This window comes from Rhincodon typus, chromosome 7, assembly GCF_021869965.1.
Source record: "Rhincodon typus isolate 14 chromosome 7, sRhiTyp1.1, whole genome shotgun sequence".
In the NCBI taxonomy this organism is placed as follows: Eukaryota; Metazoa; Chordata; class Chondrichthyes; order Orectolobiformes; family Rhincodontidae; genus Rhincodon; species Rhincodon typus.
The window spans coordinates 95,209,985-95,232,948 of NC_063338.1; the positions used below are offsets into that span (position 1 = coordinate 95,209,985).

At 43.9% G+C, this 22,964-nt stretch overlaps 1 protein-coding gene across 1 annotated transcript in view; it reads right to left on the reverse strand.

Annotated features, from left to right (window-relative positions):
- LOC109924038 (villin-1) overlaps nucleotides 1–22,964 on the reverse strand; it is a 62,226-nt gene that overhangs the window by 33,161 nt on the left and 6,101 nt on the right. The window contains exons 5-7 of the mRNA XM_048599373.1: nucleotides 13,740–13,850; nucleotides 4,432–4,634; nucleotides 2,726–2,804 (exon numbers count right to left, since the gene is read on the reverse strand). Coding sequence (XP_048455330.1) covers nucleotides 2,726–2,804; nucleotides 4,432–4,634; nucleotides 13,740–13,850 — 393 coding nt within the window. The remainder of the gene's footprint in view (nucleotides 1–2,725; nucleotides 2,805–4,431; nucleotides 4,635–13,739; nucleotides 13,851–22,964) is intronic.

A 22,964-nucleotide genomic window follows, 5' to 3' on the forward strand; every position in this document is an offset into this window, starting at 1 on the left:
CTGAGCTTTTCCAGCAACTTCTGTTTTTGTTCCTAACTGGAACTGGTTGCCCAAAAAGCTAAGGCTGGATACCCATAGGTATCCATCATCATACACCTCACCCAATATCTAGCTACACAAACTAGAATATAGTGGAGTTTCCAAGGCTTAGAGACAACTCACCATTAAGTTATAGAGACAAAGCTGTACAGCACGGAAAAAGACCCTTCGATCTGACTCTTCCATGTCGAACAAATTTCCCAAAAATGAAACTAGAACCATTTGTCTGCATTTGGCCCATATCCCGCCAAACCCTTCCTATTCGTGTACCTGTCCAAATGTCTTAAATGTTGTAACTGTGCCTACATCTACCACTTCTGCTGGCAGTTCATTCCACACACTAATTATCCTCTGTCCGAGGACGTTTTCCCTTGTGTCCCTTTTAAATTTTTCTCCTCTCACCTTAAAATTTTATGCGCTCTAGTTTAGAACTCCCCCACCCTGGGGAAAAGACCTTTACCATTCACCTTATCTGCGCCCCTCAGTGATTTTATAAATCTCTACGATGGTCAGGTACAAACTATTTGCTCTGCTTCTAATCTACAGGGAGGAAGGTTTAGGGTAACACTGGGTCATGTTTATGTTTAATGTGCTCTAACACAAGGCGTTCCCAATGGTCTATCACACTATTCTCACTGTTTGGAATGAACTCCTGCCAATCTGATCGATTACAATTAAAACTAAGAAATTAGAGCGAAAGGAAAGAAATTGTGGGTGATTGGAGACTGAAACAAACCAATAAATGCTCAGTTGCATTGGATGATAAACATCACCATTAGACACAAAAGAATCCCCTACAAAGGGTTAACCAACATCAGAAAACAATACACACATGAAATAAACCAAATAAAAATCAAAAGAACTGCGGATGCTGTAAATCAGGAACAAAAACAAAGTTGCTGGAAAAGCTCAGCAGGTCTGGCAGCATCCGAGAAGGAGAAAACAGAGTTAACGTTTTGGGTTCAGTGACCCTCAGAACAGGAAATAAACCACGTGGTCTTAGCTCCATTGTTGAGGTGTTCCGAAATCAAATGAAAAATGAAAAATTTCTGGAGCATGTAAAAAAAAATTATTTTGCCTACACTTCTGTTTATTAGTTCTGAAAACCTGGAAGACGGTGGTAGTGAAATGTTGTGACAAAAGACAAGATATATTCACCCCAAGTGGCTGTGGGCAGACAGGGCAACACAATGAAGAACACGTCACCCGGCAGCAAAGAGTGTGGGGTAACTGGGGGGCAGGAACTCATGTGATAATTTTACATCCGTACTGTTGTTGCTCATTGTGTTTAATGATCTGGTCATCCAAATCCCACTTTTGTAAAAGAACTTGCTTGGTCACGATTTATCAACTTTTCCCAATCTTATCATTCATCCCCCATAAACCAATATTGGTCACCCACCAATTCTGCTCCTGAAACCTGTTCAGATCCTCTCTGCCAGATTTTCAAAGAACAAAGAGGTGATTTCCTTGAAAATTAGGAAATTCTTGCTGGGTCTAAGGGGGTAGATGCCTGTGTTTACCCTTGACTGGTGAGTCTAGAACGAAGGGATAGCATCTCAGAGTTTAGGGATGTCATTTAACACATGCAAATTAGGAGTAGGATCAGGCTGTCCAGCCCTTTGAGCCAAATGTGGAGGCTTGGCCATTGCATATGTTCAAGACCAGCTTTGATAGATTTCTACAAATTAGACATCCCAAGTGCTATAAGGGGACAAGTGTTAAGTGGACGATCAGATGTGATCTCATTGAATGACAAAGCAAGGTCAAGGGCCCAAATAGCCACTTCCTCCTCCTTTTTCTTCTCAAATGGAAGTTTATAACAGCACAACACCATGGCTGATCTAATCATTGCCTCAACACCATATTTGGACTTAACCCCATTAAAGTTGACTCCTATTCTATGTCAAGATTCTTTGCCTGAAAAATATTCAGCGACTCCATGTCCTCCACTCTGGGAAAAGATATTCGACAGACTCATGACAATTTGAGATGGAAATTGAGAGACATTTTTTATCTTCACCAGGAGATTCCGTATTGTTAAACCATGCCCCTAATCCTACTCACTTCACAAGGGAGCAGCATTCTTTGGTGGCCACCTTGTCAGATTTCTTCAGGTTCTTATGTCTCAATAAGATCAACACCCATTCTACTATACCCCCAAAAGGCCACCTATCTTCACAAAGGAACCCCAAAAACTCAAGTACTGAGATAATGCTGTCCCTGTCCCGGGAGTGAGACATGGGGACAGTGTAGAGGAAGCTTTCTTCTGTATCTAACCTCAGTCTATACCTGAGCTCGGAGTGTTTGATGGGGACAGTGTAAGGCAAGGTCTACTGTCAGTATGAAAGAATAGAGGAAGTTTTACTCTATATCTAACCTTGATTCCTTACGTCGAGGAACAAAATTCCTACCAGTTTTTTCCACATCAACTTCTGGTCTCACGTTCACTTAAGACGAGACTATCAACTCACTGATTTATGCTAAATTGACTGGTGGATTCAATCAGACTTTAAGAAAAACGGAATCTGTGCTTCCATTTCTCTTCAGGCCATTCTCTCAGGTAGCTTTGCCATTTACCTGTAAGAATCTCTCTCTCTCTCTCTCTCTCTCTCTCTCTTTCTGCCACTTTCCTCCTCATTGGTCCCATCAATGCCCTTCTGGAATAGGCAGTACAGTCACTTACCTCACTGTTCAGCAGATCCTGGGTCAGGGGTCGGGCTGCCATTTCCTGCACCAGCAGTTTTCCCTCGGAATCAGTCACACTAGAGAGGTCAGACAAAAGGTCACCACATGGAACACTGAGTATATTCCTACGACTGGACCGTGTCCCACCCTCAGCCAGAATCGATGCGTTGTGTTCACAAAACGTGGCCATTGCTATCCGTAATAGCCCAGAGAACATTTAAGAGGTGGATCTGGAGTCACACATAGGCCAGCCCAAACAAGGGTGGCGGATTTCGTTGCTTGAAGGACTTTGGTGAACCAAGTGGGGTTTTAAAAACAAACAATTGACACAAAAGGCTTTTTTTTTTAATTCTATACTTTTAAATTGAATTCAAATTTCAACATCTGCTACAATCAGACTCGAGCCCACGTCCTCAGGATTACCAGCCCAGTGACTTGTTACACCATCATCTCCCTCAAAGACAGATTGGCGAGTACAAGAACCCTAACCATTGCCTGTTGCTATTCAATTGCGATACCATCACTGATACACCCATTCCCCCAACTATCAATATCCTGTGTTATTATTCATCAGAAACTGAATTGAACTGGTCATGTAAACACAGTGGCTACAAGAGCAGGTTAGAGGCTGGGAATACTGCAGTGAGGAACTCAACTCCTGACCGCTCAAAGCCTGTCCGTCTACAAGGCACAAGTCAGGAGTGTGATGGAATACTCCCCACTTGCCTGGATGAGTGCAGCCCCAACAACACAAGAAGCTTGACACCATCCAGGACAAAGCAGCCGCTTGATTGGCACCACATCCACAAACATCCCCTCCCTCCATCACCGACACTCAGTCGCAGCAGCATGTACTATCTACAAGATGCACTGCAGAAATTCACTTAGTGGGGAACTCCTTGGCCCGCACTCACCATCCTGACTTGGAAATATAATTGCTGTTCCTTCACTGTTGCTGGGTCGAAGTCCTGGAATTCCCTCCCTAACAACATTGTGGGCCAACCTATAGCACACGGATTGCAGCGGTTCAGGAAGGCAGCTCACCACCACCTTCTGAAGGGGCAATTAGGGATGGGCAATAAATGGTAGCCCAGCCAGCAATATCCACATTCTATAAATGAATTTTAGAATAGCAAGGAGCAATTCCATTCTAAATGCTCAATGTCAAATTGGTAGGAACAGAGCCAAAGAGTTAAAGTCTTGTTCCTCTAAAATGGGATTTTTAAAAATCAAAAATTTAATAGAATCCCTACAGTATGGAAACAGGCCCTTCGGCCCAACAAGTCCACACCGACCCTCAGAACATCCCACCCAGACCTATCCCCCAATAACCCACCTAATCTACACATCCCTGAACGCTATGGGACAATTTAGCATGGCCAATCCACCATAACCTGCACATCTTTGGACTGTGGGAAGAAACCAGAGCACCTGGAGGAAACCAACGCAGACACGGAGAGAATGTGCAAAGTCCACAGAAACAGTTGCCCGAAGGTAGAATTGAACCTGAGTCCCTGGTGCTGTGAGGCAGCAGTGCTAACCACTGAGCCACCGCACCACCCTGCCCAATGTGATCAGCATTTCTCCCACTTTCCTCAATATTTGTGGCTTCTCCTCCACCCCACATCATCATTCCCTTCACCCCCCCACGCCCTTCACAGCCCATCCTGCTTCCCACAGCTCAGTGAAGTATCTGCCACTCACCGATAGAGCTTGACAGCTGCCTTCTGGTGCTGATCCACCACCACGTCTGGAATCGGGGATTTTATGTTTCTCTTCTCCCCAAGTACGTAAAACATGAGCTTCATCAGCTGTGGGGATGCAGCTTCCCGCATTCCATCCACCACACCAATCTGGCCACGGCCCCCACGCTCTTGATCCCGGATACCCTTCGCCAATTGCATCGCCTGAAACCAAACAAAAGGTCAGCACGTTCCCAACCACTGAAACAGCACACCAACAACCACCTGCATTTATATAGCATTCCAAGCCAATTTGCAGGTGCAAGTATGAAAATGAAATTTGACATTGAGCCATGTAAAGAATTTTTTTTAAACCAGTATAGGTGCGATAACCCCCACAAGGATCATGGGGAAATCATCAATTAATCTCATGTTCTCTTGGTAACAAGCAATGGTCGGCCCACCTGGAACTCATCACCTGAGCCTTTTGATTAGAGGGGTTAAATAGTGTTGGAGGAGATTCATGTGAAGTGTAAACATGACCATAGACAAAATCAGGAGCACCGTGATGGAATACTCCCCACTTGCCTGGATGAGTGCAGCCCCAACAACACTCAAGAAGCTTGACACCATCCAGGACAAAGCAGCCCACTTGATTGCTTATGGATGTAGTGCCATTCGCTCCCTCTACCACTGATGCTCAGTACACACTGCTGCTACTATCTACAAGGTGCACTGCAGAAATTCACCAAAGATCCGTAGACAGCACTCACCATCTCAACTGGGAAATACATCACCATTCCTTCAGTGTTGCTGGGTCAAATTCCTGAATTCCCTCCCTAAGCACATTGTGGGTCAAGCTATAACACAGACTGCAACTCACCACTACCTTCAAGGGCAGCCAGGTACAGGCAAGAAGTGGCGGCCCAGCCAATATCACCCATGTCCCACAGATAAGTACAAGAAAAAAAGTTGGATCAGACAGTGGTATTGACCAAAATCGACTGAAGGAGCTGCCCCCGGATTCCCTTGCCGAGATAGAATCTACAATGCCACTTTATCAAACGTCTCAAAATGAACAAACAGAAAGGCAATGCAGTGAGAGAAAAGCGACACCATGCACAAATTAGCTCAGATGAGGATGATAATGACTTTGAATGTCCTAAGAGGCACAAGAAGGTTGGAGGAGTTGGGGAAGGCATAGGAATGTGAAGAATGTGACAGGCAGATTCAAAATGAAATCTGAAAAAGCACACATAACTCAGGAAGCCTATAATCGGGAGTACAGTCCTGGATCAGAGGAGGAGTCCCTCCCTCCCAGTCTCAATGATGGTAATAACATATCTCTTGACAATCAAATAATTCAAAATTCCTGGGATGGGTGTGTGAACTGCCTGTCCCAGGCTGGGACTAGCTTATGTATGGCACAAATAGTGCCTGTATTAGTTTTCAAAATTAATTGATGTTCCTTTCCAGTCCAACTTCCTAACTTATTACGCAAAAGGAATCAAGGGTTAGGAGGAAAGGACAAGAAAGTGGATTTGAGAATTATTAGATCAACTCTCATTGAATACTAGAGATCAATCGATAGGTCATTGAGTCCATTCCTGCTCATGTCCTTATGGTTTTATTACAGCATTGGAGCCAAAGGAACAAAGAACAAAGAAAATTACAGCACAGGAACAGGCCCTTCAGCCCTCAAAGCCTGTGCCGATCCATATCCTCTATCTAAACCGGTCGCCTATTTTCCAAGGATCTGTATCCCTCTTCTCCCTGCCCATTCATGTATCTGTCTAGATACATCTTAAATGACGCTATCGTGCCCGCCTCTACCACCTCCGCTGGCAACGCGTTCCAGGCACCCACCACCCTCTGCATAAAGAACTTTCCACGTATATCCCCCTTAAACTTATCCCCTCTCACCATGAAATCGTGACCCCTAGTAATGGAGTCCCCCACTCTGGGGAAAAAGCTTCTTGCTATCCACCCTGTGTATACCCCATGATTGTGTAGACCTCAGTCAGGTCCCCCCTCAACCTCCGTCTTTCTAATGTAAATAATCCTAATCTACTCAACCTCTCTTCATAGCTAATGCCCTCCATACCAGGCAACATCCTGGTAAACCTCCTCTGCACCCTCTCCAAAGCATCCACATCCTTTTGGTAATGTGGCCACCAGAACTGTACGCAGTATTCCAAATGTGGTCGAACCAAAGTCCTATACAACTGTAACATGACCTGCCAACTCTTGTACTCAATACCCTGTCCGATGAATGAAAGCATGCCGTATGCCGCCTTGACCACTCTATCCACCTGCGTTGCCACCTTCAGGGTACAATGGACCTGAACACCCAGATCTCTCTGTGTATCAATTTTCCCCAGGGCTTTTCCATTTACCATATAGTTCGCTCTTGAATTGGATCTTCCAAAATGCATCACCTCGTATTTGCCTGGATTGGACTCCATCTGCCATTTCTCCGCCCAACTCTCCAATATATCCATATTCTGCTGCATTCTCCGACAGCCCCCTTCACTATCTGCTACTCCACCAATCTTAGTGTCATCTGCAAACTTGCTAATCAGACCATCTATACCTTCCTCCAGATCATTTATGTATATCACAAACAACAGCGGTCCCAACACGGATCCCTGTGGAACACCACTGGTCACAGTTCTCCATTTTGAGAAACTCCCTTCCACTACAACTCTGTCTCCTGTTGCCCAGCCAGTTCTCTATCCATCTAGCTAGTACACCCTGGACCCCATGCGACTTCACTTTCTCCATCAGCCTACCATGGGGAACCTTATCAAACACCTTACTGAAGTCCATGTATATGACATCCACAGCCCTTCCCTCATCTATCAACTTTGTCACTTCCTCAAAGAATTCTGTCAAGTTGGTAAGACATGACCTTCCCTGCACAAAACCATGCTGCCTATCACTAATAAACCCATTTTCTTCCAAATGTAAATAGATCCTATCCCTCAGTATCTTCTCCAGCAGCTTCCCCACCACTGACGTCAGGCTCACAGGTCTATAATTACCTGGATTATCCTTGCTACCCTTCTTAAACAAGGGGACAACATTAGCAATTCTCCAGTCCTCCGGGACCTCACCCGTGCTCAAGGATGCTGCAAAGATATCTGTTAAGGCCCCAGCTATTTCCTCTCTTGCTTCCCTCAGTAACCTGGGATAGATCCCATCCAGACCTGGCGACTTGTCCACCTAATGCCTTTTAGAATACCCAACCCCCCTTCCCCCCCCCCCCCCCCCCCCCACCTCATGCCAACGACCTAGAGTAATCAAACATCTATCCCTAACCTCAACATCCGTCATGTCCCTCTCCTCGGTGAATACCGACACAAAGTACTCATTAAGAATCTCACTCATTTTCTGACTCCTCGCATAACTTCCCTCCTTTGTCCTTGAGTGGGCCAACCCTTTCTCTAGTTCCCCTCTTGCTCCTTATGTACGAATAAAAGGCTTTGGGATTTTCCTTAACCCTGTTTGCTAAAGATATTTCATGACCCCTTTTAGCCCTCTTAATTCCTCATTTCAGATTGGTCCTACTTTCCCGATATTCTTCCAAAGCTTCGTCTGTTTTCAGTCGCTTAGGCCTTATGTATGCTTCCTTTTTCCTCTTTGCTAGTCTCACAATATGACCTGTCATCCATGGTTCCCTAATCTTGCGCTTTCTATCCCTCATTTTCACAGGGACATGTCTGTCCTGCACTCTAATCAACTTCTCTTTAAAAGCCTCCCACATATCAAGTGTGGATTTACCTTCAAACAGCTACTCCCAATCCACATTCCCCAGCTCCTGGCGAATTTTGCTATAGTTGGCCTTCCCCCAATTTAGCACTCTTCCTTAGGACCACTCTCGTCTTTGTCCATCAGTATTCTAAAACTTACAGGAATTGTGATCACTATTCCCAAAGTAATCCCCTACTGAAACTTCACCCACCTGGCCGGACTCATTCCCCAAAACCAGGTCCAGTATGGCCCCTTCCCGAGTTGGACTATTTACATACTGATGTAGAAGACCTTTCTGGATGCTCCTTACAAATTCTGCTCCATCTAAACCCCTAACAAAGTGAATCCCAGTCAATGTTGGGAAAAGTAAAATCTCCCTTCACCACAACCACCCTGTTGCTCCTACATCTTTCCATAATCTATCTACATATTTGTACCTCTATATCACGCTCGCCGTTGGGAGGCCTGTAGTACAGCCCCAATATTGTTACCGCACCCTTCCTATTTCTGAGCTCTGCCCATATAGCCTCACTGCTCGAGCCCTCCATAGTGCCCTCCTTCAGCACAGCTGTGATATCCTCTTTGATCAGTGATGCAACTCCTCCAACCCTTTTACCTCTCTCTATCCCGCCTGAAGCATCTATATCCTGGGATATTTAGTTGCCAATCTTGCCCTTCCCTCAACCAAGTCTCAGTAATAGCAATAACATCATACTCCCAGGTACTAATCCAAGCCCTAAGTTCATCTGCCTTACCTACTACACTTCTCACATTAAAACAAATGCACCTCAGACCACCTGTCCCTTTGTGTTCATCATCTGCTCTCTGCCTACTCTTCCCCTTAGTCACACTGACTTCATTGTCTAGTTCCTTACAGGCTTTAGTTACTACCTCCTTACTGTCCACTAACCTCCTCATTTGGTTCCCATCCCCCTGCCACATTAGTTTAAACCCCCCCCAACAGCATTAGCAAAAGGATTCGAGAAGGGGATTGAGTCTACAGACACTGTTAAAGGAGAGGCAGGTGTTGAGGTGCAATGGGGACCTAAGCCTGAATCTTTGGGTTGGAGTCCGTCTCCGGTGGTCAAGGAAGGGATGGTTGTAGTGCTGCCCAGGGATTGATAAACCACCTGCAAATCCTTCAGCACATACACGAATGGCAGGTAGTAAGAGTGAGAGAAATCCCTGGTCAGCTCTGGGATTGAGCCTCTGACAAAACAATCCATAGCTCCAGACTGCAACATGCACATACAAACACATTGCCAGAGCAACTCAAGGCTGGAGTGGACTGGATTGTGATCCTGACAAAAGGAGTGCATTGCAACTCAAACTTCACTACTCCACCAGCTGCAACAAAATTGTCAGTGTCTACTCACCATCAAATAATGGGCAATTTTCAAACAAAGTGGCTAACTGGTCATCATTGAATGTTTTTAAGGCAAATTTTTGAACAGTAAAAGGAATTAAAGGTAATGGTGAGTGAGCAAGTAAGTGGAGCTGAGTCCACAAAAAGATCAGCCATGGTCTTATTGAATGGTGGAGCAGGCTCGAGGGGCTGGATGGCCTACTCCTGCTCCTAGTTCTCATGTTCTTATGTCATCAACCAAGCTACTATACAAATTAAATACATATTCTCCTTAATCCTAAACTCACATTTATACACAGGTACAAAGGGCACTCCGAGACAGTGTGTTGCGAGACAGAGGCCCTTGCAAACTTTTCTAACAACAACTGCCCACAGCTACTAGGTGTAAAGTTAACGACCTAGCACCTCAGTCCAGAGGCTGTTGCTTGGCATAAGCCACCAAGAATCATTAGGGTTTTGCATATCCGTTTGCTCAACAGTTAAAACAATAAAAGTCGACATTTATCTCTTTCAAAAGAAAAGACAACTTTACTGGGTGCTGCTTTCCAAGATCACTTGGCTTCTTATTTGTAAACAGCAAACAGACTGCAATCTCCTCTCACCTTTTGTCTTTCCAGTTCCAGACAAACAACAAATCTTTTGCAAGGCAGGACTGTCCAAACATGGCCCCATTCTGATTCACATGATCCATAAATAAATGTACTTGTGACAACAGTACTGTAATGGTTTTGAAAAAGGGTTAACGCTGGAGATTGCATGGAGCTTTACCCAAACTGATGAGGTTATACAGAATTGGGTGGAGACAAGTGAGAAAAGATTAAGTCTCTGTGACAATGTCTTTCTGACAAATGTAACCTGTATTGGCATGTAGTTTATTGTGGGATAGCAACATGCGTGACAGAAGATCCTCCTCTCATTAAGGTTCCTCCTCAACCCAATCAAGGAAACAGGATGGTGCCAACAAAAACAACCCAACCACAAGCTGGTAATTTTTGGCATCACAGCTCACCCCACCACTGAGGGGAGACAGACAGGAAGCATTAGGAAGGAAATCCCAGAGCTGATGACTAAGACAACCAAGGACATGTCCACCATTGGTGGGACGATCAAAAGGCCAGGATCAGAGGAGTGCAGGGAACTGGGAAGGTTCTGGGGCTAGAGGGGGTTACAGAGATACAGAGGAGGTAGGACACTGGAAGAATCTGAAGACAAGGATTTGAAGGAAAATGGAGCTTCACACAATAACCAAACAGGCTCCGAATAATAACTGACCAGCTGACTGGACTCACTAATGTGACCCTGTAAAGAGCAAATTGTCAAACAGAGCTGGAAGTGGCTCGGAGTATGAGGTGCAGTGTGAAATCATCAACAATAGATCATTAGTGTTTCCAAAGCAGGAGAGGGAAGAGTGTACATTCACAAAGCAACCAAGAAATGAACAGCCCCACAATAGAGATAACACTGTGTAGAGCTGGATGAACACAGCAGGCCAAGCAGCATCAGAGGAGGAGGAAGGCTGCCGTTTCGGGTCGAAACCCTTGAACGAGATTGGCAGAAGCCATCATACCCCTGGAAAGAGGGCGGCTATCATCATCTCTGTAGTGAAAAGAAATATACCTAGAGAAAGCTAATTTATTTTCCCTCAACTGTTGCTTTCAATCAACAAGTCAGAGACTTTGAGATAACAAGGTGTCGAGCTGGATGAACACAGCAGGCCAAGCAGCAGAGGAGCAGAGGAGCAGGAAGAAGACTTTATAAGTTGTGAATCAGTTGCTCAGTGCCTCCTGGAATGGAAGTGAAAAGTACCTGGAGAAGAGAGATTGAGGAGCAGCAAGTTCTGGCAAGACAAAAGGATCATCTCAGTGAATCTGGTGGAAAGGCTCCATTGCCTTTGCAGTCTTTCCCTCCATCCATATCACCAATTTTTTTTTTTTTTAAAAATGTATTTTGGTGTCTGTCTGAGTATGTAGAGGAAATTAAGGGAGCTAGAGTTTTTTAACAAGTAGGTAAAAGTAAAGATGCCTTCGTCCTAGCAGACAATAGGGCTGCTTTCTCATTAGACAGCACCATCTGGGGGTGGTTTAATCGAGTGTCATCATGCTTTAGGCAAGGGAACTAGGTTGAGAAGGCGAGTCCTTCATGGTAAAAAGACATATTGGCAGTCCATAATTGCTTCCCTATAGCTAAAATATGTTTATTTGCAATTCTTAAGTATAGAAACTTGCACGCTGCCAAACTGGATCTGAAAGATAGTGAAATTGGGGAAATCTTTGTGACTTCAAAATCTTTAACTTTTGTGAGGTCTCCAGGAATGACAATCCCAGGGAGATGTGATATCAGCCTCAGTGACAACTAACAGTCCCATTTTTTAAAAAAAAAAATCCCAATTTAAAAAAAATCTAAGGGTCTAATAAGACAGGTTAGTTAGAAACAATTCTAACAATTAGAAGGTATGAAAATAGATAAGTCCCCTGGGCCGGATGGGATTTATCCTAGGATTCTCTGGGAAGCTAGAGAGGAGATTGCAGAGCCTTTGGCTTTGATCTTTATGTCGTCATTGTCTACAGGAATAGTGCCAGAAGACTGGAGACTAGCAAATGTTGTCCCCTTGTTCAAGAAGGGGAGTAGAGACAACCCTGGTAATTATAGACCAGTGAGCCTTACTTCGGTTGTGGGTAAAGTGTTGGAAAGGATTATAAGAGATAGGATTTATAATCATCTAGAAAAGGAATAATTTGATTAGGGATAGTCAACATGGTTTTGTGAAGGGTAGGTCATGCCTCACAAACCTTTGAGTTCTTTGAGAAGGTGACCAAACAGGTGGATGAGGGTAAAGCAGTTGATGTGGTGTATATGTATTTCAGTAAAGCGTTTGATAAGGTTCCCCATGGTAGGCTATTGCAGAAAATACGGAGGCATGGGATTGAGGGTGATTTAGCGGTTTGGATCAGAAATTGGCTAGCAATAAGACGACAGAGGGTGGTGGTTGATGGGAAATGTTCATCCTGGAGTTCAGTTACTAGTGGTGTACCTCAAGGATCTGTTTTGGGGCCACTGCTGTTTGTCATTTTTATAAATGACCTGGATGAGGGCGTAGAAGGATGGGTTAGTAAATTTGCGGATGACACCAAAGTCAGTGGAGTTGTGGATAGTGCGGAAGGATGTTGCAGGTTACAGAGGGACATAGATAAGCTGCAGAGCTGGGCTGAGAGGTGGCAAATGGAGTTTAATGCAGGAAAGTGTGAGGTGATTCACTTTGGAAGGAGTAACAGGAATACAGAGTACTGGGCTAAAGGTAAGATTCTTGGTAGTGTGGATGCGCAGAAAGATCTCGGTGTCCATGTGCATAGATCACTGAAAGTTGCCACCCAGGTTGATAGCGTTGTTAAGAAGGCATACGGTATGTTAGGTTTTATTGGTAGAGGGATTGAGTTTCGGAGTCATGAGGTCATGTTGCAGCTGTACAAAACTCTGGTGCGGCCGCACTTGGAGTATTGCGTACAGTTCTGGTCACCGCATTATAGGAAGGATGTGGAAGCATTGGAAAGGGTGCAGAGGAGATTTATCAGGATGTTGCCTGGTATGGAGGGAAGGTATAATGAGGAAAGGCTGAGGGTCTTGAGGCTGTTTTCGTTAGAGAGAAGAAGGTTAAGAGGTGACTTTATAGAGACATACAAGATGATCAGAGGATTAGATAGGGTGGACAGTGGGAGCCTTTTTCCTCGGATGGTGATGGCTAGCATGAGGGGACATAGCTTTAAAGTGAGGGGTGATAGATATAGGACAGATGTCAGAGGTAGGTTCTTTACTCAGAGAGTAGTAAGGGTGTGGAATGCCCTGCCTGCAAAAATAGTAGACTCGCCCACTTTAAGGGCATTTAAATGGTCATTGGATAAACATATGGATGATAATGGAATAGTTTAGGTTAGATGGGCTTCAGATTGGTTTCACAGGTCGGCGCAACATCGAGGGCTGAAGGGCATGTACTGTGCTGTAAAGTTCTATGTTCTATGTTCTATGTTCATTTCCAGTTGGCATGAAGTAGATAATAAAACGATGGGTGATTAAATGGACAACATGCAACACATCAGTGTATATGGGTAACACAGCCCTGTAAAGTGGATGTATAACCCAAAATGCCCACTTCTCCCCCCCCCCACTTAAATCTAAACAATTTCACCCTGACCTGGTTAACTGGAACAGCATGTTACCTTCAGTCTCTCTACGTGGTTGCTCTGGGGTCCGTTCCACTGTACAATGAGTTTCCCCAGGTCCAGCAGGAAAACATCTCCTGTGTTAAAACTATTCCAGCTCATCTCAACCTGAAAGAAACAGACAAAATTCAAACGTCCTCCCTAAAGCAGACTTTTTAAAATGACATTTCAGTGCCAAGATCACACTTGCAACTTTTTTGACTCCATTCTCCATTTGCAGATGCTGTCTTCGAAGTAAAAAAAAAAAAGCTGCTAGATAGGTCTGTCAAACGAGGAGAGAGGCCGATTCATTAAACGTAGCCATGTTCTCTCCCAATCAAGTACCTGCACACGGACATACTGTCCATTTGGCCCAACTGCTCCATGCCAGTTTAAATTCATTTACAGGATGTGGGTATCACTGGCCAGGCAGCATTTGTTGCCCATTCCTAATAGCCTAGAGGACAGTTAAGAGTCAGCCACATTGCTGTGTTTGAGTCACATGTAGGCCCAGACCATGTAAGGATGGCAGTTTCCTTCCCTAAAGGACATTAAAGAACCAACTATCTATGTGATTTTATGGCCATCATTAGACCTTCTAAACCCAGATTCTTTTAATTGAATTCCAATTCCACCATCCGCTTTTTCATCTTTTTCTGATGAAGGGTCTAGACCCGAAACATCAGCCTTCCTGCTCCTCTGATGCTGCTTGGCCTGCTGTGTTCATCCAGCTCTACACCTTGTTATCCCACCATCTGCTATGGCAGGATTCAATTCCAGGCTCCAGAGAACACTCACTGGATTTCTAGATAAATAATCCAGCAATATTACCAGCACCTCCCCATTTCTCCCCACTATCTCACCGTCTCAAAATGTCCCACTGTGGCATTGCTTCAGAGAATCCACTTGTCAACCAATCAGCATCCTTTCCTCCTCTGGTATACTTCCGATTAAATGTATCAGTGCTATTTGCCTCAACTGCACCCTGTGGAAGCAAGGAATTCCCCATTCTCTAGCTGAAGACATTTTCTCCTGAATTCCTGATCAGATTTATTAGGGAGTATATTTAGGGCTTCCCAAAGATTAATAGTCATAATAATTCATTGTTACATGTATTTATGAAATTACACGTGTATAAATGATCATAAGCCAGCATAATTTTTAAATGACATAAATTATAAAAAGAAATACATCGTACAGAGTTAGGACAAATTTCATTTTTGTTCCAACCACGGCTTCTTGATATCCTATATGCCTACAGGTGGCACTGTGGCTCAGTGGTTAGCAATGCTGCCTCAGTGCCAGGGACCCGGGTTCGATTCCACCCTCGGGCACATTCTCCCCGTGTCTGCGTGCATTTCCTCCGGTTTCTTCCCACAGCCCAAAGATATGCAGGCTAGCTGTATTGGTCATGGGAAATTGCTATATTGTGTAGGTTGGTTGGATTGGCCATGCTAAATTGCCTGTAGTATTTAGGGATGTGTAGATTAGGTAGGTTATACGTGAATGTGTCTGGGTGGGCTGCTCTGAGGGTCAGTGTGGACTTGTTGGGCTGAAGGGCCTGTTTCCGCACTGTAGGGATTCTACGATCATACAGCCTTAGTCTGTAGCTGCAACACCAAAGGAGGAAGTATGCTGAAGCTGCGTCCAGCTGCTGCTGACCAGACGCAGAATGGCATCTCTAGCAAAGTCATCTCATCACCACCAATACGCCAGCCATCGCCATAGTCAGGAGATTGTCCCAAATCTCGAGGACCGGGGCCCCATCTCAACTTTCAAGGACCAAGAGCTCATTCACTCCAGCGCCATTGCAGGGATGTCGAAACACCAAAGGAGAATGACTTGGAATCTATTCTTCGATGCTGGAACAGTTATAATCAGAGGTCTACAGCATGACAACAGGCCCTTCAGCCCAACTTGCCCATACTGCCCAAGCTCAAGCTCGAGCCGTGACCGCAGTGGCCAAGAGGAATGGACCAGATCCACCACACAACAGCTCCCTGAAACCTCTCTCCACCACTGCGGCTGCAGGAAAAACAAAATGAATTTGATTCAAAAGTTAAATGAAGAAAAATAAATTAAAAAAGGAAGCAGGGGTGTTGCTCATGCGAGGAATGGAAGGCTGGGAGCCCGAACAACTCTTACCCTGCTGTCTCCGCCATCTTTTTACATAAAGGGAGAGAGAAAGTTTGCTAATCAAAACTCTTAAAAATCTCAAAAAGGACTTTTCAGGTCACCCCTCAGTATTCCCTTTCCTAGATGGGTACCAGTCTGTTCCATCTTTGCTGATGTTAAAACCTCTCAGTTCTGATTCAAATAGCTCAGAAGCTGATATCCCATCACCAAGTCACCCTTTATTTACACATGGAGATCCAGCTCCCTCAGAGCGAACAAAACCTCTGACGTTCCTGTTTATGTCTGTCAGCCAGGGCTCCCCGATTGGACCAGGTTAACAGCCCTAATCAGGGAACTCCTATTCTATAAATTGTCCACCAGGCTGACCTTGTTACAATCACTACACTGGCATCACTATCATAAAATATGAATACCTTCCCCAGGTAGGGGAGACAATGGCCTAGTGGTATAAATCACTGATCTGTTAATTTTGAGACTGAGGTAATGTTCTGGGGACCCAGGTTGAAATCGTGCCATGTCAGATGGTGAAATTTGATTTCAAAAATGATAATCTGGAATTAAGATCCATTGTTGATTGTCAGAAAAACCCATCTGGTTCAGTAATGTCCTTTAGGGAAGGAAACTGCCATCCTTACCTGGTCTGGCCTACACGTGACTCCAGACCCACAGCAATGTGGTTGACTCTTAACTGCTCTCTGGTTAGGCCAACATTTACTGCCCAAGCCAGAGACACCCTCATCTCATGAATGAATTTTAAAAGAAAAATCTTTAAAGTGGTCTAATTAAGGTTCTATACAAGTTTTACATAACTTCAGAGAAACTCATTCAATCCCTCAAGGTCTATCCTGTTTGTTTCAGTTAAATAATAATCTACAACTTACACCTCTTTATTAAAATTACTTTTCCAATTACACCACTATTCTGTGACCTCATTAACCCCTATTGCAATCTGTCAGCCTCCAGAAATTTGCTTTGGATCCTAGAGCACAAGTCAGTTAGCTAATCCATTTCACAAAAGACCATAAGACATCGAAACAGAAGTAGGCCATTTAACCCATTGAGTCTGCTCCCCCATTCAGGATCTGATAATCCTCAGCTCCACTTCCCTGCCTCATCCCCTTACAGATCAAAAATCCATCTGTCTGGGCCTCGAATATATTTAATGACCCAGCTTCGACAGCCCTCAGTGGTAAAGAATTCCACAGATTCACTCCCCTCAGAAGAAATTCCTCCTCATCTCTGTCCTAAATATGTGACCCCTTATTCCGAGAGTCCTTGACTCTCCCACAAGGGGAAACAGCCTCTTTGTATTTACCCTGTTAAGTTCCTGAAGAATCTTGAACAAAAACAAAGTTGCTGGAAAAGCTCAACAGGTTCTGGCAGCATCTGTGAAGTTAAAAACAGAGTCAAGGTTTCGGGTCCGGTGACCCTTCCTCAGAAGTTCTGGTCAGGTTTGACTGGACCGGAAAAGTTAACTCTGTTTTTAACTTCACAGATGCTGCCAGACCTGCTGAGCTTTTCCAGCAACTTTGTTTTTGTTCCTGATTCACAGCATCTGCAGTTCTTTCGTTTTTTTTATTCCCTGAAGAATCTTGGCTGTTTCGATCAAGTCACCCCTCGTTCTTCCAAGCTCCAATGAGTACAGATCCAAACTATTTGACCTTTTCTTAAAAAGGTCTTTTTAAATTCTTGTTTACCTTTTGGCTCCGTTCAATCTTTTAATTCTGCTTTTTGTAACCAAGTGTACTTTTCACTGTAGGAATAAGTATATATTCCTACACTTAGTACATATGTCAAGTAAACAAGCCTAAACCTAAATCTAAACCTAAAATGACTGCTGTACCTTTGTGATCTTCAACATTAGTTATAGCAGTCGTTTGGTAAATCAATTTGAACATTGAAGCTTTTTGTCTTGCACTCATCAGGACAAATGCAAGAATGCCAAATTTCAAATAATTTGAATTTAAAAAGATAGGACAAAATGGAGTGTGCACTAAATAGTGAGACTTAAAAATCAAGGTCACCACTCATTCATACACACGAACTCCCCAAACAAGAGGAACACGTTCAAGCCTTGTGCCTTTTCTGAATGACCTAGGAGCTTGGGACCTACAGTTCACATGGCTTCCTCCATGGCAACATCAGTCAAACCTTTCGGTTTTTGTTCAGAACTGTAGATGCTGTCAATCAAGAACAAAAACAGAAGTTGCTGGAAAAGCTCAGCAGGTCTAGCAGCATCTGTGAAGGTAAAAAAAGTTAATGTTTCGGGTCTGGTGACCCTTCCTCAGAACAGGGTCCAGGGACCCTTCCCCTGTTCTGAGGAAGGGAACACCGGACCTGAAACGCTAACTGATATTTTTTCCTTCACAGATGCTGCCAGAGCTGCTGAGTTTTTCCAGCAACTTCTGTTCCTGTTCCATCAGTCAAACCTGATTGGCCAGCCCATCAATTTCGTCATTTGGTATAAGTGGTTGTGATCTTTTGAAATTGGGCAGTCTTGGCATTGTCTCGATAAGTGTAAGGAGGGAAGCTTCAGCAACATGCCTCTCTTTTCAGTCATACTGAGTTAGCAGCTCCGTCCCACATTTTGAAGCTGGGCTGGGGGTGCTGGAGCTGCGAGGAGGATGCAGAGTTGTTTCAGTATGATCTGGACAAGACAAGCGAGTGAGAAATAACTTGGCAAATACAATATGTTGGGGATAAATAGGTTAGCCACTTTCAGAGCAGGAAGGCAGATCTTCTGTATGATGATAGATTGGGAAAGGGGGAGGCGCAATGAATGGAGTGTCTTTGGACACGAGTCACTGAACATAGCATGCAGGTACAGAAGGCCAGGAAGGTGGCAAATGGTAACGTTGGCCTTCATAAAGAGAATAAGTATGTCTTGCTGTAATTGTACAAGGCCTTGGTGAGATCATACCTAGAATACTGTATGCAGCTTGGATCTCCTTAGCAGAGGAAAGATGTTCTTGCTTCAGAGGAAGATTTACCAGACTGATTCCTGTGATGGCAGGACTGATGTATGAGGACGGGTTTGATCGGTTAGGACTATGTTCACTGGAGTTTAGAAGAATGAGGGGGAATCTCATGGAAGCCTATAACAACATTTTAAACTTGACTAGAGACCGTGTAAACACAGGAAGGATGTCCCCAGTGGCCATAAGACCAAAAGACATAGGAACAGGATAGGCCCCTCGAACCTGCCCCACCATTCTATAGAATCATGAGTGATCCAACACTCCTCACATTCACTTTCCTGCCCTTTTCCCAGAACCCTTGATTCACCAACCAATCAAGAATCTTAGTTTTAAATATACACATGGACTCTGTCCCCATATCTCCGCAGTAAGGAGTTCCAATGACTCTCAACCCTCACGAGAAATTCCTCCTCATCTCAGTCTTAAATTGATGCCCCTTTATTCTAAGACTATGCCCTCTGGTCTTAGACTCTCCCAAGAGGGGAAACATCCTCTCAGCACTGACCTTATCAGCTCTTTAAGAATCCTGTATGTTTCAATGAGATCACCTCTCATCCTTCTAAACTCCAGGGAGTAGAGTCCCAACCTGTTTAGCCTTTGCTCATAAAGCAAACCCTCCACACCAGGGATCATCCTAATGAACCTTCTCTGAACTGCCTCCAATGAAGTAATATTTCCTTAAAATGAGGGACCAAAACAGCTCACAGTACTCCAGATGTGGTCTCCCCAGAACCCTGTATAGTTGCTGTTAGACTTCCCTACTCTTATACTCTAACCTCTTGAAATATGGGGCAACATTCCATGATCCTTCCTGATTCCCTGCTGCTCCCTGTGTTTTGTGCTCAAGTCCCCAAGTCCTTTTGTGAAGCAGCTTTCTGCAGTTTCTCTCCATTTCAATGATATTTTGTTCTTTTGATCTTCCTTCCAAAATAAGCAACTTCACATTTTCCCATGTTATAACCCATTTGTTAACATTTTACCCAATTATTTAACTTATCAATAACTCTAAATTATTTGTATCCCCTTTGCAACTTGCCTTTCATCTACTTTAGTGTTGTCTGAAAATTTGTCTCCAGTACATTCACTTCCTTCCATGTCATTAACATATATTGTAAACAATTATGGTCCTAGCACGGATCCCTGTGCCAACCTGAAATAAAACCTTATTCCCATTCACTGTTTCCTGCCCATTAGCCAATTGTCTATCCATGCCAATGTACCAACTCCAACACTATAGACGAGGAGTCCAGAACCTGAGTCACAGTCTAAGGGGTCAGCCAATTAGGACTATGATGAGGCAAAATTTCTTCAGAGAGTAGTGAACCTGTGCAATTCTTTGCCACAGAAAAGTGGTTGAATGTTTTCAAGGAGTTAGACATAGTTCTTAGGGTTAAAGGGATGGAAGGGTGATGGGAGAAAGCAGGAACAGGGGATCAAGTTGGATGGTCAGTTACAATCATTTTGAAGGGCAGAGCAGGCTCAAAAGGACTGAATGGCCTACTCCTGCTCCTATTTTTCAATGGAAATTACACTTGTTGTTGTTCACCAAGCCCCTTTATCATTCAGCAGATCTTCAGATCATCACACCATATGGACTTTCCAATTAGCTGCTCAGTCAGTCTCATGGGTCTGGGTACACAATGATCATGAATGATTGGAATGATGGCTTTGTACAACAATGTCCTGATGGGGAGGGGTTGTACACAAATAGGATAGATTCTGGACACTTCACCAACCAAACTTGCCTTCAAGCCATGTTGGAGCATTGTGAGGAGAGGTTTGGAGGCTGAAGGTGAGGTTTCCAGTTCTTTGCTATTGTCCTTGAGTCTCTAAGGATACTGCTACCTGTTCCTTCAGTGTCACTGGGTCAGAATTCCTAGCACAACTATGGCTGTCCTCAAACCTACAGGACTGAGGTAGTTCATTTCAGAAACTCGCCACCTTTGAGAGCAATTAGGGATGGACAACAAACACTGCCAGCCAGCAACGCCCACATCCCACAAGTGAGTAAATTAGTTACAGAGGAGGCCTGGCCAGTGATACACCATACTATTAAAACAAAAACACTGCAGAAAAATATGACAGATTATTAAAAATAAATTGTGGTTGTAAAAATACCAAATTCTTTGATGATCATCATTTGGGGACAGGACATTGACCAATGAGGATGAAGAAGGATCCACTTGCTTTCCAAGCAAGGAAGGACCACAAGGATCGACTACCAATGGCAGGAGCAAGGTGATTGGAGGATGAAGCTCACATGATCAAAGAGTCAAAACCAATCTAGACATTGTCCTCTTGGTCATGGAGTCACAGGACATCAGGTTATAATCCAACATAAGCTTTCAGAGCAGCGCCGACAAAGGATTTCAGCCTGAAACATTGACTTCCCTGCTTCTTGGAAAGTGTCTGACCTGCTGTGCTTTTCCAGCTTCACATCTATTGAATCCTGGTCAACTTCTGTTAGTCCATAAATGCATGTATTCCTAGGAGAAACTGGACTGTGAATGTCTTAGAATGTTTCTGGATTGGAGAGGCTTGATCGTGTGATTTCTTGGAAATGAAAGTCAAAGGTCAAAGAGAAGGCGGCATTTGGTACGTGTGCCTTTGTTGGTCAGTGCATTGAGTACAGGAGTTGGGAGGCCATGTTACGGCTGTACAGGACATTGGTTAGGCCACTATGGGTAGTTCTGATGCAACACGTGTTTCGTTAACGTGAATTGGCTGTAATGCGAACTTTCTGCTGTACAGATAAAATGATTTCCCCACAGCAAGAGGTCACACAAGAACGCAACTATCACATTATAGGAGAATACTTGTATTGGAATACTGTGTGCACTTCTGGTCTCCCTGCCGTAGGAAGGATGTTGCAAAACTTGAAAGGGCTGCAGAAAAGATTCACAAGGATGTTGCGAGGGTTGGAGGGTTTGAGCTATAGGGAGAGGATGAATGGGCTGGGGCTACTTTCCCTGGAGCATCAGAGGCTGAGGGGTGACTTTATAGAGGTTTATAAAATCATGAGGGGCATGGATAGGGTAAATAGCCAAGGTCTTTTTCCCAGGGTAGGGGAGTCTAAAACTAGAGGTATAGGTTTAAGGTGAGAGGGGAAAGATTAAAAAGGGACCTAAGGTGCAACTTTTTCACGCAGCGGGTGGAGTGTGTATGGAATGAGCTGCCAGAAGAGGTAGAAGAGGCCAGTACGATCACAACAACATTTAAAAGGCATCTGGAGGAGTATATGAATAAGCAGCATTTAGGAGGGATATAGGGCAAACCTAGATTAAATTTAGGATATCTGGTCGGCATGGACGAGTTGGAATGAAAGGTCTGTTTCTGCGCTGTACAAATTTATGACACTACGAAAACTGTGACTTTTCCAGTAAACAGCAGATAATCAAATGATTTGGAGAGAAAGATTCCAATAAAGAGATAAGAGATGGGTTTGTGGCTTATTTATGGGACAGAGACTTGAAGCAGCCTTGGATCTGTGCTATGTATTGCCTAGCAACAGTCTCTGGGTCCAGTTGCTGTGTAATGTCACAAGCCTAGCAGGAGTTGTTAAAGGAAGCTATGGCAGAAAGTGGCTCGCTCCCTAAAATGATATAGTTGAGAAATTTCAAATTTTCTCCATCTGAAATCTGAAGTCTGGTACAATCATCTTCCTCCATACTGTGACTGTCAGCAATCAGATCTCAACAACAAGAAATCAAAAAACCGAGAGACATTAACCCATTTTATCTTCTGAATTCTTATCATTAACCCTATCGTGTTATTCTGATGAATCTTTCTTTTTCTAAACCCATAAATCTCTGCAGAGCTGTGTTGTCTTGTCTGTGTATGAATGTGTATATATTTGGGTTTAATAAGACACGAGTTGAATTCTGTATCATGGCTTAGTTGATAACCCATTTTGCTACTTGATTGAAGAATAAGGTTGCTTACAATCAAGTTATTTTTGAATTTATCGAATAAACCTGGAAAAAAGGTCTCTTTTGGGCAGGATAATAGTACTAAGAAGAGGCAAGTTGACCATTTGATGATTAAATACAACATTTATACTTTTACAAAGGATGCCCTTTGGTCAACCAAGCTTGTGCTGACACAATGCCTTTCTAAACTAGAATCCTTT